Here is a 14,615-nt window from a genome sequence, read left to right as displayed (position 1 = left end):
GCCAAGGCCCGGTGGGAGAGTGCCTATCCATCTCACTACCCCAATCTGCCTCCCCTGTTTGGTTCCACATGAGCACTCAGCTGCTGTGACTAATTAAATAAAGCGCTGTGCCCTCTGCTTCCTGTTAGCCATGGCAAGGTTGGTGCACAGAGATGGAGCAGAGGAGGAGGGGTACTGAAGGAGGAGCGGACGCAATAACAACTAGCAAGCCTGTAATGAAGCTTTGGTCCATGAGACAATAGACAAAGTTACGTTGAGGCTGACATGACAGCTTTACAGTAGTTGTATTGCTCTCAGATCTTTAAATGATGCACTATGTTGATCTTAAGTATTAATTCTTGTTTGTTCTCTTTTTCTTCCAGCCATGACACTGCTGCAAAGCTAAGGCCAAGAGAATAAAGGTGTGTATGGGTGCAATATGTATATCTATGTGTCGTTAAGTACACCTGTGTCTTCTATGTGTCAATCAGCTGTCACGCTTTTTTTCCTGCTCATCACAATTGTCTGGTATTATCAGCAGTAATGCTCTGGAGGACACAGGGCCTCTGTAGGTTATGGGTAAGTGCCGCTGTAACGAGGCGAGGCTGCATTAATTCAGCAGACAGTCGGGAATATGAGAAGTCTTGACATTTTGATTTCAGGAATCACAGGGTCACTGGCTGATATGACAAATCTATTTCGTTTTATCAGGCATGCAAACACAAATTCCCCGGCCTGCTCAGAGCTGCAAGAGTCTGATTAATAGTAAACATTTAATTTGCGAGTCGTGTCATGCTTTTCCGTTTCTGTATAAAGTCTAAAGTGTCATCCTCGTGATGTTTTTAATCTGCCGACTTCAGCTGGTGAGGAGCTGCGGCAGATCCTTACACAATAAAGTTAATGACATTTAGTTACATTTCAGCAATGTGTCTTGAACATTGCCTATATGTATAACAAAATAATTTGAATGTACACAGCGTTGTAGGAGAAGAGACATTCTCTGCTGCTTGAATGGGAGTAACATCTCTAGTTTCGCCCATGATCACTTATCAAAGATGCACCAAAATACACGTATGGGTTAAAGTACTGTGCGTCCAAAGTAGCAACACAAATGTGCTCAATAATGGAAATGTCTACAAGTAATATAAGCTTATTTAATAAGGCAAAGTATAGTCTTTGTATGTGCTGTGACCAGACATTCAGCACCATGGACAGCTCCACGTCCCACACCGTACAAGAAGGATAGTTTTATAGCATGTTTGCCTTTATTGGACAGTCCATGTTGAAGAGGCGGACTGGAGGGCCCTCCCACTTTGTTATACATGTCTGGGTGTTGGGTCTGCACCTGGAATACTAGATGACCCAGATCCAAAGTGTTGATAACAGGTAACACGCACAAACATATTGGTAACTGGATGTTTCTTGTCGGACTTGTGGAGAATCGTTACGTAATGTAAGGAATGGTGTAACCAGACTGCAGGACATGGACTCTTCAAAGAAAAGATACGACAGATGGAAACTTTAGAGTATGTGACCAGAGATGCTTCATGCGTTTTCCTGACTCCTGATATCTCTGCATCTCCCTCTCTGTGTGAGACTTCCTGCTGGGCGCATGAAAGGTGGAGGTGGACCATTTTTCTGCAGAGTGGATTGACTCACCTGGCTGGTTCGGACAGCTCAGTCCTCCCTCTTTTAGCTGCTATTCACCCCCATTTCTCCATTTTAGTATTTCTTCAGTCTAACAGTTTTCTCTTGCCCATGCTTGAATGTTGGGTAGCTAGGATGATGGTGTTCTTTTCCCCCAACTTATACTGTCAGACTAAAGGTCGACTTTATAGCTGTATTCCTTATTTTTTATTGACGGCGCTGTAAAGGCAGGCTGACCCGGGCCAAGAGCAGCAGCAGCAGTAATACAGCGCTCGGCAGTCAGGCATTAATGATAGTGATGGGAGCCAGGGTGCTGGCAGTGTTGGATCCTGTGGCCCTTGGGGAGTGGAATGGGACACTCCCACTGGCCCCATGTTCACTCAACCATGGCCCTCTATAGGCCAGGAAAGCCCAAAACCCTGGAGCTATTTTGGGAAAGCTACTGTGTTGCAGCCAGGAAAGTACAGGAGTAACGAGGGCAGAGGATATGCTTGTTGTGACATAGATGTTTTGAGGTTGGATGCAGAAATAATCCTTAGATACATTTTAGAGGCGCTCCATCTATTTTGATTTGTCACTATGTCGCTGGAACGATAACAAGATTATGTAGCTAGCTCCTTTGTTTTTTTAATTGTTTTGATTAATTTGATCAATTAAGATATTGGTGATTATTTCCTGCTATTTAGGACAATTGTAAATGCTCTCTGCTAATAAGGGAAACCTGTATTAGAAGTCCCCACATGCTTAGACGTCTAAGAAGCCGTACAGATGCCAGTGTCAAATTGATGACCGTGTGTGTGTGTGTGTGTGTGTGTGTGTGTGTGTGTGTGTGTGTGTGTGTGTACAGTACGGGCACAGAAAAACAAACTGTTGATACGGCTCAATCGCACCGCTGTGTGTAAGTCACACTTCACTACTGTCTCACATTAGCATACAGTGTGGACCTACACTTCATCTGTTCCTCAGCGTTCCTCTAACTCTTACTTTAATAACCAGCAATTTGGTGTCAAGTTGTGTGAATACTTTTTATTACAAGGTTGGACAGTTACAGCTTGTTCTTATTATACCCTGACTGGTCATTGCCATAAAGCCGCAGCATGCAGAGTGAGTAGAAGATGATGGAAGGTGCAGAAAGTAATTTCCTGTAACTAGCCAAAATAAAGTCTGGCCAGTTGGAGTCAAAGAGAGGACATTTGTCATTACTGTAGTATCCACTGACCTTCACCGAGACTGTTATTGCTAGGTAATATCCTGCGAGCCCTTCGACCTCTCTGCTGCTGAATCATCCCGGATCAATTATTCTAATATTTGTGTGGCAGTTTTGCTATCGATTAATGCATTTATGCAGAGTGCAGCATATCTTATTTAATAAAGCGAGGCTCTGTATTTAATTAAGCCGTTTTAGAGTGAGGCGGCACTTTGTTTTCATGAACCTTTGCTTTATCGATACATGTGTTCATTTGTGACTTATGTTCATCCATTCAAACTTTTATTGTTTCATTACTGGCGGATAACATAGTAACTGGCTCTCTGCAGCACACTCGATATTTTGTAGATTGTTGCCATCGTTAGTGGCTCACACTCGCTGCGTGCCATCATAAATACTGCATACTGATCATTATGGCGACTTTGTGCTTCTGGAAACTTTGACATTAGTAGTTGTGTTGAGTAAATAAAACTTTATTGGCTTGTTGTATTTCCCCTGTTCTAAAGGAGGGGTTTCAGACTTGTAAAGTAAATGGTTATGTTCTACTCACCATGTTTGAATTCCCCTCCTCTTCATACTCATCCTGCAGTTACCTTATAAGCCAAGACCACTCAACATCCACTTTCCTTGTTCTCTGTAGTACAAACTCCAGACATCAGCCAAAGCTGAAGTGATGATTCAGAAGACTTTGTGAGTCAGCTTGTTATTTTCAAAAGTTAGCTTTTTAGTTTGAAATTCCCCCTTTCGCGTTTGCCAGTGAAGGTTACTCACTGATGGTTGTGTAACCACAGGGTCTGAAGAACGCTGAACAGAAACAGAAAATGCTGAATATCAGTGTTGTTGTCCTTTGGAGTTAAAGCGTCACATCACACAACTGACTCATGTGACGTAAAAAGGTAATATCTTTGAAGGGACACTGTCGATAGAAACCTTTCAGCGCCGCAGGTGAAATTCTGCTTTTGGAAAGCTGGACCTTTGTTCATCATCTGCAATGACTTTTTTGAAATAGTTTTATGTTATGTGGAATGGGGCAATAAAAAATGGTATTGTGCAGAACCTTGGCCTAGACAGAGATGGCTGCAAATGAGAAGAGAATAAATATTCAAAGGCAGACATGAAGGGAATAAAGAAAACTGTGAAATGAGGAGCAGCGTGGACGATCCCGGTCATCTACCTGACGACTTTCAATGAATTCCAATGAGAGAGATTCCATTTTTTAAAGATAGGCCCTGTAGGTGCAATTAGTGCTACATAATAGCCCCTTCCCAGCTCATTCAGCAGAGTTGTGAGATATTGATTTAATTCGCTCCTATACATTCACTTAAACTCTGAAGAATAAATCTCCTTGTTATAGTCGTTTGCAGTAATAGCTCAGGGTTTACTCGGTCATGGTTTTGTAAGTACAGATCGCATACAGGGGGGTGGGGCAAGATAAAAAGGGGTAAAATGGAGTGAAATTTAAAAGGAGGAAACTAGTCTAAATGTATTTTAAAAGCCCGCAGCAGGTCGGTGTAAGCGATGGGGTGTGAGCTCTCTGATAATCAGATTTTGTTTTTAGTACGGTGGAAGAAGAGTGAAGCACGAGGTGAGACTGAGGGCGGCTCCTCCCGTTCCTCCCGGCTGTATGTGGCAGGTGAGGCCCTGCAGACACTGATGATGTCAGACAGGACACTTACGTTGGACTCTCTCCAGGGAGGTGTCTTGAAGTGGAGTTTGACTCACTATTCCACTATCTCTGATCTCTGCATTATTTATGCTTTTGTCTCAGCCATTTATCAGCATTTTTATACCTCGCAGCCTCATAGTACAGTACATCTCCGGTGATGGAATAGGCTGCAGCGATGATAGCCTCTGAGGGAAGCCAATAACTGAATATACTAGCTCATATTGATATCAGAAAACTGTGGAATGGACAAGTGTGCTGCGTAGCAGTCTCTGCATACTGTTTAGAACCCTGGCATATGTCCATTCACATTATAATAGTGCATTGAAAAATAAAATATAATGAGAAAAATGCTGTGCTGGCTCCACTTTCTCACCTTTTTATATTAATTTTTAGGACATGAAACTGGTAGTATGTGAGCTGTGGTAAGAGCTGTGCAGCAACTGAAACACTGATCAATGACAGCTAATGAACACGGCAGGAGTTCTGCTCTGTTTGCCTCTCGACAGAGAGCTGCCTTCTCCAGAGAGATCTTTTTCTCCTGCTTTTGCCAGAAAGGCGCAGGCGCCTTCATTGAAACCAACTGCCTCTGGGCTCAATTAACTTCCATAGATTGCTCATAATGCAGATGAGAGACTGTGTACAGGATCAACGGCGTGGTGACACAAAGGTGCATACACCATAATGTGATACTGAGATATGCCATCAATGTATAGTTGATCAGAAATAAATAGGGCCATAGCAAGCGACTGTATCTACTTTAATACAAGTGATTATCCCAATGCTGAAATTAGACAGCAAGGCAAACTCAAACATCTATTATCTGAGGCAATTCTTTATAAGGCTCTTTGCTGTATGGACTTCAGATGAGCAATGCAAACCGCTAAGCTTCACTGGATCTATAGTCTCCTGTATTTCTGTTGCATACATTAATACATACCAGCAACACCTGTGACCCTGCGACGGACATAATAATCTATATTTTGCGGTGTTTTAGGGGGTAATTGAGAACTCCATAGTGATGACATGGTTTGCTTTTTGTGTGGTCATGGCCATGGCTCTCCTTGTCATAACATATTAGCATCACTTATCAGGCCTCACTCGATCGCTGTCCGTTTCCCTACCTATCAAAACTCTCTTTCCACACAGTCGTCAAAACTCAAGTATTTCTGCTGTTTTGTCAACGTGACATCCGAGTCTTTCTCTAAAAACTCTGAATCTTTGCTGTTTCAAAATATTCTGTTCACGATAACCAACAAGTCACAAGTATTACTTTCTGAATGGATCCCAGCCTGTTGTTTACAAAGGATAGCGATCAAAGAGAATCTGTTCAGCACCAGAGAATGTACAGATGGCACAAACCTAAACACTGAACAGTCCTCCTCCCCCCCCACTGTGATGGGAAGATGCTCAACATGTTGCTTATGAACGGCGAGATTACTTGTATGTGTAGCTTTCTGAATCGTGCTCACATTATCGTGAATGTGCAGGAAAAGGTGGCCCATGCTCATATAGTGGGAGCTTCAACGTGCACACTGTTTGTATTTACTGTAGAAGTACTTACTATTTAAGGAAGACCATAATCAAACATGTGATGCAAGGCTTTTACAATTAAGTGCACAGAAATGATGCTGTTGAAATAACACTGACGTGAGAAGGATGTGAAGGTGTTTCCTGTTTGTGTGTCACCTACTGCAGCTACTTAGTGCTGCATGAGGGAATATTCAAAGGGTCAGTAAGTTGGGTATTATAATTACTTATGTATGTTGCTGGTTGGCCTAACAATAAAGTCAAGAGAAGTACATCACTTAACTGTAATGCAGCCTTTAAAACCAGGAAAAGACACATATCATATTATGATATCCAGAATCTAAGACATCATCGATGTAATAATGATATATTGCCACGCTCTAGTATCAATGACTTAATGCTATAAAACTATTTGTACAAATCATGAAGCGGTATCATATTATATAAGATAATATAAATATAAATATACATAATGCCGCCACTAATAGTAAATGTGCATCCACTATGGGTTGTGGTTGTGGTGTCCCTGCAAAGTGCAGCCTTGACCTCTGTGCATGCCCATGGTAGGCTACCCAAGTGTGCAATGAAATGGGGCTGAATGTAAACTCATCGATACGTCACAGTCCTCAGTTCAGCTTATAGGGTGACAGTCACCTTCACGCAGCATCAGGCAGAGGCACAGGTGGAAGACGGGCGCTTGTCATATCACCCTGTGCGACTCTTAAAAATAATCCAGATTAACATACTGAGAATATTAGTGGTTTAGGGTAAATGATTGACTTGCCTCTTGAGGTGGGCCGGCATCCAAGTGTGAGCGCAGAATAAACGGTGACTCTTTTCCCACTCCTTCTACCTTTTCTCCTGGTACTGAGTCACCTCGCCTTTGGGGCTTACCACAGGAGTCTCTTCAAATGATCCTTTTAGACTGAAGTGGAGAATCAAGATTAATGCACTTTCACGTCCCACCCAGGCTCCAGGGGAAAAAGTCTTATAATTAACACCAGGGGGGCTGCAGGCTGCTTTCGGAGAGAGGTCGAGGGTTGGCTTCCTCCACCACAGAAAAAGAGCTGATAAAGGTGTGAGATTTTTAGAGGGTGATGCATGTGGCTGTGTTAATAATAGTGGAGAGGTAACAGAATGAGCTGTCAGACACCTCACTCTGGCTTATTGTTATTGGAATAAGGTGGAGGGGCCTGTAGCAAGAGCTGCATCCTTCATAATGATCATTGTTACGACCTATGTGAATTATCACTGAGGCAGACGACTGCTTTTTCTTTTTTACACTCCTGTACCTGTACATTGATCCCTCTCTCATGTCTGTACCATAATATGAAGCTAGGACACAGCTAGCCTAGCTGTTTCTTAGAATTGGTATTGCAGTATTAATAGATGTGACTGTCTTTGTGCTAAGCTTAAGAACTGCTGGCTGTAGCTTCATAATTATCCTACAGACACGAACGTTTTATCAATCAAGGACAGCGTATTTCCCAAAATGTCAAACTATTCTTTTAATAATCCATCTTTAGAAGATAATAACTGAACATATTTCAGTTTTATTCCAATACTTTACTGTAGTGGCAATACCCAAGTAATACTTTACACAGAGCAGCAGCAGTGATGGGTCTAAATGTCTAAAGTCACTGATGTTTTTCTACCTGACTTAACATGATTCAGAAAGAGGGGGCTGCAGGAAGAGAGACGCAATACTTAACTTTATTTGGTGGTGTATTTAGAGGCATACTCCACACAGTTTACTTGAAGGCTATGCATTTCAATGCATGGTTAACCCTAATAATAATAGCCTCTTATATCTCTTCCCACGCTGATGATACTAACCGCTGTTTAAATATATCCCACACCCCACCATTTTTGTTCTGCTGCTCCCACGGGATCCTATTTCCATTCCAGCTCTCTACTGTATATTGAAACACGTAAGGCGTTTGTTGAAAGGTAAATGCATCCATAAAAGCAGACCTTTGTACGCTCTGTGAGTAGTATAATTATCCATTCTTGCACAGAGAAATTGTCATGATGTGTTTGATCATCTGGTAATGACCAAGGTTTAGCTGCTTCCTCATTATCCTGAATACTTCCCAAGGTTATTCCCAAACATTTACTTTCATAGTCCCATGCCTGCTGTTTGTCTTTGATACTCTGAGTGTTTCTGTCTTTGTCTAAAAGCAGCTGGCCTTCTGGTTTTTTTTTTTAGGTGTGATGTTCCACAAGAATATAAATATAAAGAAAAAAAGTTACTGACAGGGAGAATGAAATATAACACTTACATTTCAATGATGAGGAAAAGAAATGGGCACAGTGTGGCTTTACAACGGTTCATTTGATTGAATCCACCGCGCCGCTGTGTCTTTCACATGAACAATCTCCTATAGCCGCTGTAAATTAGTGTGCAATCTCGTGTACCTGCTTTAAATGAATCTGTCCATCAGCTTGTGTCTCAGGTGTTGGGAGTGCACCGATGGTTCTGCCCTGCCGCGGCCGCTTTGGATTCTCAGACGGAAAGAAGCTGTTTGTTAAACACTTAAGTTGGAGTTTACTTTTTGATTGCCTGTGTTAACAATGGCGGAAAACAAATCTCTTCAGGCTGCTTGTTCCTTGTTGTTGTGTAAGATTCTATATTACCGTGCAGCAGATGTTCATCCGGTGTCTCGGTAAAGGTCTTTCATTTCACCTGTGACCTCTGGACTCAACAGGCTAGCGTGAGTCCTCTTTGAAACACAGATCTTTAGACCTCTCCAGGGGCACGAAGGGGTATTTGAATCTGATGAGAAAGTGCATGTGTGAAAATTGTGTTGTGTTCATTTGGGTGATGGATAACTTGGCAAGTAGGATTACCCTCTGACAGGGAGCAAATGGAAGCCAGACTGCACTTTGAAATGCTGCGCTGCTCCGTAAAACAGATATTGTTCTGCGAGCTTTGCAATTTGCAAAGACTCCTATCATTTCCAACGACATACTTTATTAATGTTTCAGTTTCTGCTTTGACATTTTGAGGCTGTTAGCAATGCCCTTAGGGTTTCATTTAGCATTTATCAACATCACATCAGCCTAAAATGTAATAAAGGGAAGATAATGAGTGTCAATTAGGCGGTAGGAGAAGCTCACTAACAGAACTATTTTTGTATTTCCTGTGAGGGAATATTAGCATAGACACAGTGAGTGCTTCAAAGACGTTTTACATGTTCACAGAGTTAAGTTATTCTAGTTTACAGTACATCTACATCAGAAGTAGATTCAGGTGGCAGGTTTAGACGAGTAGCTTAGGTCTTCATGGGACACGGAGCACGAGCAGGTCATTTACGTCGGATATCTCAGCAGGAAACACAAATTAAAAGATCCGTCCTGATGGGCAAGTCTCTTATTTTCATTTAGAAGTCCAGTTGCATGCAGATATAGCTGACTGACTTGAATAATGTATCTAAAAGCCGAACCTCCAAGCATATAGCCAACTATATTGCTTTTAAAAGCTTCAAGTAGGAGAGCTTCATGTGTGACATAATTAAATTCTACCCAAGTTAATTCAAACTGTTTAATGATGCAGGGAGAACAATTTCTTTTGCCGTGGCGGCGGTGGGGTGGTCCGCAGGGGCTGCGAGTGAGGAGAAGCATTAGAAGTTCAGAAAGACATTTGTGATACAGAGAGGAGGAGGTGTAGGTGGAGAGAGACTTGAAGGTTGTCTCATCCTTGGAAATGCAGCTTCTTGTCGCTGTGGTTGTTTATTTAATAATGGCAAATCTCTGTGCTCTTCAATTATTTTAGATAATAATGGAAAATTATTCGTAATCTGCACGTGAGACCAAAGTGTACCGGTGGGATAACCCGTGCTTGCTTTAGTAATTGGGTTAGCTGTTGGTTACTGTGACAAGCCTGCAGTGTTTCTTTATTTTTCAAAGCTAATAACCTCTCCCACGGTGAACAGCCTGACATTATACGTATTGTGTTTTTGTGTCTTTTTCCAGGAGTCGGGGGCCAGACGGCGGGTAGGAGATGAGTCTGGCGGGTAATCCCACTCCACCTATCCATCAACCTGGAGACTATTTCCAGCGTCCCCTACAGAATGTCAAAGCCTCGCTGAGCAGAAGATGAGTCCATCATCTTCTTTCTATGACTTTCCCTCGAGTTTCCATCAAAACACATAAACACATCATGTGCCATTATTTTTCTATTGCCCTCCCCCCTCGTCTGTCAGTGGACGGCCGCGGCAGTGAGTGAGCGCAGTTGAGCGCGTTGCTCTATGCAGTATGCAAAAGAGAATCTCTGTTTGAAAACTACAGGATGTGACAGGATCCTTTCTCTGTCGCTGACATCACTCTGTATGGGTTGTGATGGGGCATGTGCCAGAGATCTCCTGTCTAATAGGAAGTGAGACACTTAAAGAGATGACCCTGCCTCAGTTGCCATCACTGTCTCTCTGCCAGAGAGGGAGCTCGGCTCTCCTATTACTCCTGCACTTGCTAATTAGCGTCTGTCGCTGGAGTAACTTGTACCTGTCAGTGTGTGCCGCTCCTATATTCACTAACTTGAGGGAATTGAAATTGAATGCCAGCTAAGCTCCAACAAACTGCAAATGGTGCATGGGATACACCCTGATTTTTCTCACTGACCTGACAGCCTTATATGTAAGAAATTGTTTTTAATGAACACGGACGATCTCAGCTACTTTCTCCTGTTGCTGTGGAATGTTTTATCTCCTACAGTCTCGTAGCTATATTGTTTCTTTTATTGCATTTGTTTTATTTTTGTATAGGTACTTGAGCAAGTCCCTGTGCCATATGTTCATGTATGAATGCCAAAGCCATTTGTGTCAGATAACCCAGTGCCTATTTACATAAAAGAGACATGGTGAAACTGCCTGGTCATTGGTAATTATTGGTCCCATTCCCGGGGCCACTTTGAGCTCGTTCAGGCAGAACAAGGTCGAGTTTATTACATGCATTTTCCTCACCCACAGGATTAGCCACGCTGCTCAAATTCATCCTTCCACTTTTCCATTAGTTGATTTATCTGCCGACTACACTATTCTACATAATGAGTAAAACATGAATTATGGTCAAAGCAATACAAATATTTCATTTACATGCAGATCAACACTGACATGTTGAATTGTTCCCAGTTAGACGCAGTCCTATTTTAGGGCTAATCCCTCTGTGTTTGCAGATGCTCAGTCATCCCAAACATTTGACTTGTTTTGAATAATGGATTTTCTCTGTGATTGTTTGTTGCTGTCATATGTGAAATAGCTACCTTGCATCAAGTCTGACTTGTGTAAGAAATCCCTCCGCAGCACACACATGCACAGGAGCACCGCGCACGTACTTTGTCCTCTTCCTAAGCTGGATGAGACTGTTGATCAAACCGCAGGCTGTGCCCAAATGCGCAGATCTCTCTGTACAGTAGCCCTTGACCTTGCTGTGTGTCCTCATGGCCCAGACACCCGCCTGAAATTAAATTACAGATTAGTGGCTCCAGGCCCAAAGAGGGGTTTATTTGGTTGGCCCCTCTCTGAGAAGCGCTTATTCTCTCATTCAGGGACTGGAAAAAAAATGTCATGGGATTTAAGGAGGAAAATGCCAGTCGTGAAGACGTTTTATTCTGACTGGAAGCCTTTGGTCCCCTAAAACTGAATGTTCTAAATCTTACATTGTAGTTAAGAAGGGACATGGGGCTCGTGGAAATGTGGGATTTGAGAGATGTCAAAAATGGGTTCTTGGAAGCAAAAAAAGAAAAATGATCAAAGAAGAAGAGGAAACCAAAATCAAACTGAATGAACTCGGATGAAACGGCAGCGCACTGCTGAATGTACATCTTGGGAGTTAAAAAATCATTCTTGTGAGACAAAAGAAGCAAATGCCAAGACCTCGTTAGTTTGGAAGTCTGCCAAGCATTTCACAATCCTTAAAACTTAAAACAACATTCAAATACAAGTGACCATCAATCTGCAATCAAAAGGAAAAATACAAAGCATTAATATGTTCTCACTGTAGAGGGTGAAGTGGAAACATCCATGTTAATACATTTAATAAATACAAGTTCAAACTTAAAGGGTACGTTCACACTAAACACTAAATAAAATGACTGAGGCTGAAGCAGAATGGACACGAGGAACGATTCCAGCGTTTAAATTGTGATTATTAAAAACTTGATTCTTCTCCAAGGCGACGCAGCAGCTCTGTAGAGCCGCATCTACATCAGCATGCTACAAAATAAGGGCCAGCGAGTGCACACTGTAAATTGAAATTTGGCAAAGTAAATCCTGTACTTACAAATTCAGCCTAAGTTTGTTCAAATTCACAACGTGCCAACTCCAGTTCTTCACTTAACTTACTTCACGTGCGTAATTGATCACCCTTAATGTCACCTCTCACAGACCCCAGCACAAGAGGATAAATGTTGAAGCTAATGTGGAATCTTTATTTATACATCAAAATAAAACACTTGGCAGTGTTTTGAGTTTCCCCTCGGCCAACAACGTCACACACATAAAGGAACATTTCACAGATTTCTCAAATTAAAACTCACACTTAAAGCAGCTGACGGGTTGGTGTGGTGTTTGCGTGTACAGGCTTACTGAAATTTAGAATTGGCATTGAGCGCATACAAAGTAAATTTAGAAACACAACAAATGGAGATTTATTTCAGGCAGCACAAATTTGTGAAAAGGTGTGTGTGCTCAGAAATTCCAGGTATCTGAAATGGTAAGACTCAAAGTGAAAACATCCCTTTAAACTGTCACACACGTTCACGCACACGTGCACTGAGTTGGTGCATGTTATTGGGAGCACATCGGACGACTAAAACACTGAACACACACTTTGCGGATGCTCTCCAAACTCCGCAGAGCTCACACACTCTGGCTCAGACTGCGGTCCAATCACGCCGTAGATTTATATTAGCACTTCTGCTACTTCTGCATTTGACTCGATCTGAACATGAGGTCCCAGTAAAGCAGTCACTGAAATGGGGCCAGATGTGCTCCTTAAATTTAAGTACACAGTAAATGCTTAGTGTGCTCTTTAGTAAATACCTACTACTACGTGAATCGTTTCTTTCCCCTCTATAGAAAGTAACCTCAGTCAAAGAGAGAGGAGGCAGCTGGTGATCCATGTTCACTCTGGGATGGGACACCTGAGGTCAGCGGCTCTCCGTCCAAACACTCTACATCTAAACCTCCGTCCCTTTCCAGCAGTCTAATCAGGGACTGATTCACACCAGGGACAGCAAGTGAATGCAATTAAGTAGACGGTAGTAAAGAAAACCAGGACCAGGATTGAAGACCGCTGTGTAATTGGTTTATTCATGGAATGGTTGGATACTCTATCACAAGTTATCAAGGTGCATGTAAATAGCTTGGGCTACGGCCAGTAGTCGGTTAACTCTGGATGTAAGCATGGTGTGTAAACACTTACTGCGAATTCTGCTCACTGTGAGCATCCTTGCATCATTTTTACGATCTGCTGGGTTTGTTCACCGCTTAAGGAGAAAACACTGCCAGCATTTTACGCTGTGTTTTATTTCTCCTGAGGAGGTTCGATAATGTATTTAGTATGCAGAGGCGGGAGCAAAACATAAAACAGGCAAATCAACTGGGATAGTGTTTCAGGGGTTTTTAAAAGCTGATACTGTGACCGATAACTTTCATGTTACATATTACATGAATTAATTAAAACACAACTTAATTAAAATCTCAATTTCATTCCTAAGCATTGTTAATCAATCGGCTGTTGAAATAACTTCAGGAATAACTGAGATTATTATGTGGTTTCTATTGAATTCTTATAGGATTCCTTTACCTCATTGGCAGTAACTTCCCACCCTCTAAAAGTCTGATTATTATTATCCTCTCAACCTAAGCATTGAACATTGTATAAAGTTTATGTTTCTCATTTCGGAGAGTTTGCTTATTCGTTTTCTTGACGAGATTGGGATGAGAAAGTGGATATCCCTCTCATATCTGTCTGTTAAATATGAAGCTGCAGCCAGGACATGGTATGGTATGGTTAGCTTAGCTTAGCTTAGCTTCGCTTAGCTTAGCTTAACTTAGCTTAGCTCAGGATAAAGACTGGAAACAGTTGAAACCAGCTAAACTGGTTCTGTTCAATGGTTAAAGACTACCAGCAGCCCTAAAACTCACTAAGTACGGCGATGACAATAGAAAGGATTATTTTTACCATCATCATGCTAGCTGTTCCCCCTGCTTCTTGCCCTTATGCTAAGCTAGGCCTACTGCTTGATGGGTGTAGCTTCTAATTTAAAGGATAAATACGAGAGTGGCATCGATCTCTCAGCAAAAGAACGTATATGCATAGTTCCCTAAATGTCAGACCATTCCTCTAACTCTCCCTAACGGGACCAAATAAGAAAACTCAGTTACGACTGCACCACTTCGCCCACACTGCCTGACAAATCTGAAGTAAAAACACTGCAGAAACCACTTTTATATTCAAAGCTCTAAGCAAATACAGTATATAATAGGTCTGGTGTAGTGCTGGTCTAGTGGTTCTTGTGTGAAAGGGCTTAATGTGTGACAGCAGCCTTGTATAAAGGGTCACACACAAGTAGAATCTTCATTATAG

The 14,615-nt window shown here is 42.0% G+C and overlaps 1 protein-coding gene across 1 annotated transcript in view; it reads left to right on the top strand.

Annotated features, from left to right (window-relative positions):
• The window catches only part of cd276 (CD276 molecule), a 61,337-nt gene extending 50,447 nt beyond the window's left edge, over positions 1-10,890 (top strand). The window contains exons 7-8 of the mRNA XM_029455524.1: positions 363-401; positions 10,002-10,890. Of these exons, the coding sequence (XP_029311384.1) occupies positions 363-385 (23 nt within the window). The 3' untranslated portion in view covers positions 386-401; positions 10,002-10,890. The remainder of the gene's footprint in view (positions 1-362; positions 402-10,001) is intronic.
• Positions 10,891-14,615: the final 3,725 nt, after the last annotated feature.

Source organism: Cottoperca gobio, chromosome 3 (genome assembly GCF_900634415.1).
Source record: "Cottoperca gobio chromosome 3, fCotGob3.1, whole genome shotgun sequence".
Lineage (NCBI taxonomy): Eukaryota > Metazoa > Chordata > Actinopteri > Perciformes > Bovichtidae > Cottoperca > Cottoperca gobio.
The sequence above is the reverse complement of the archived record's forward strand: the minus strand, read 5'-3'. Positions and strand labels throughout refer to the sequence as shown.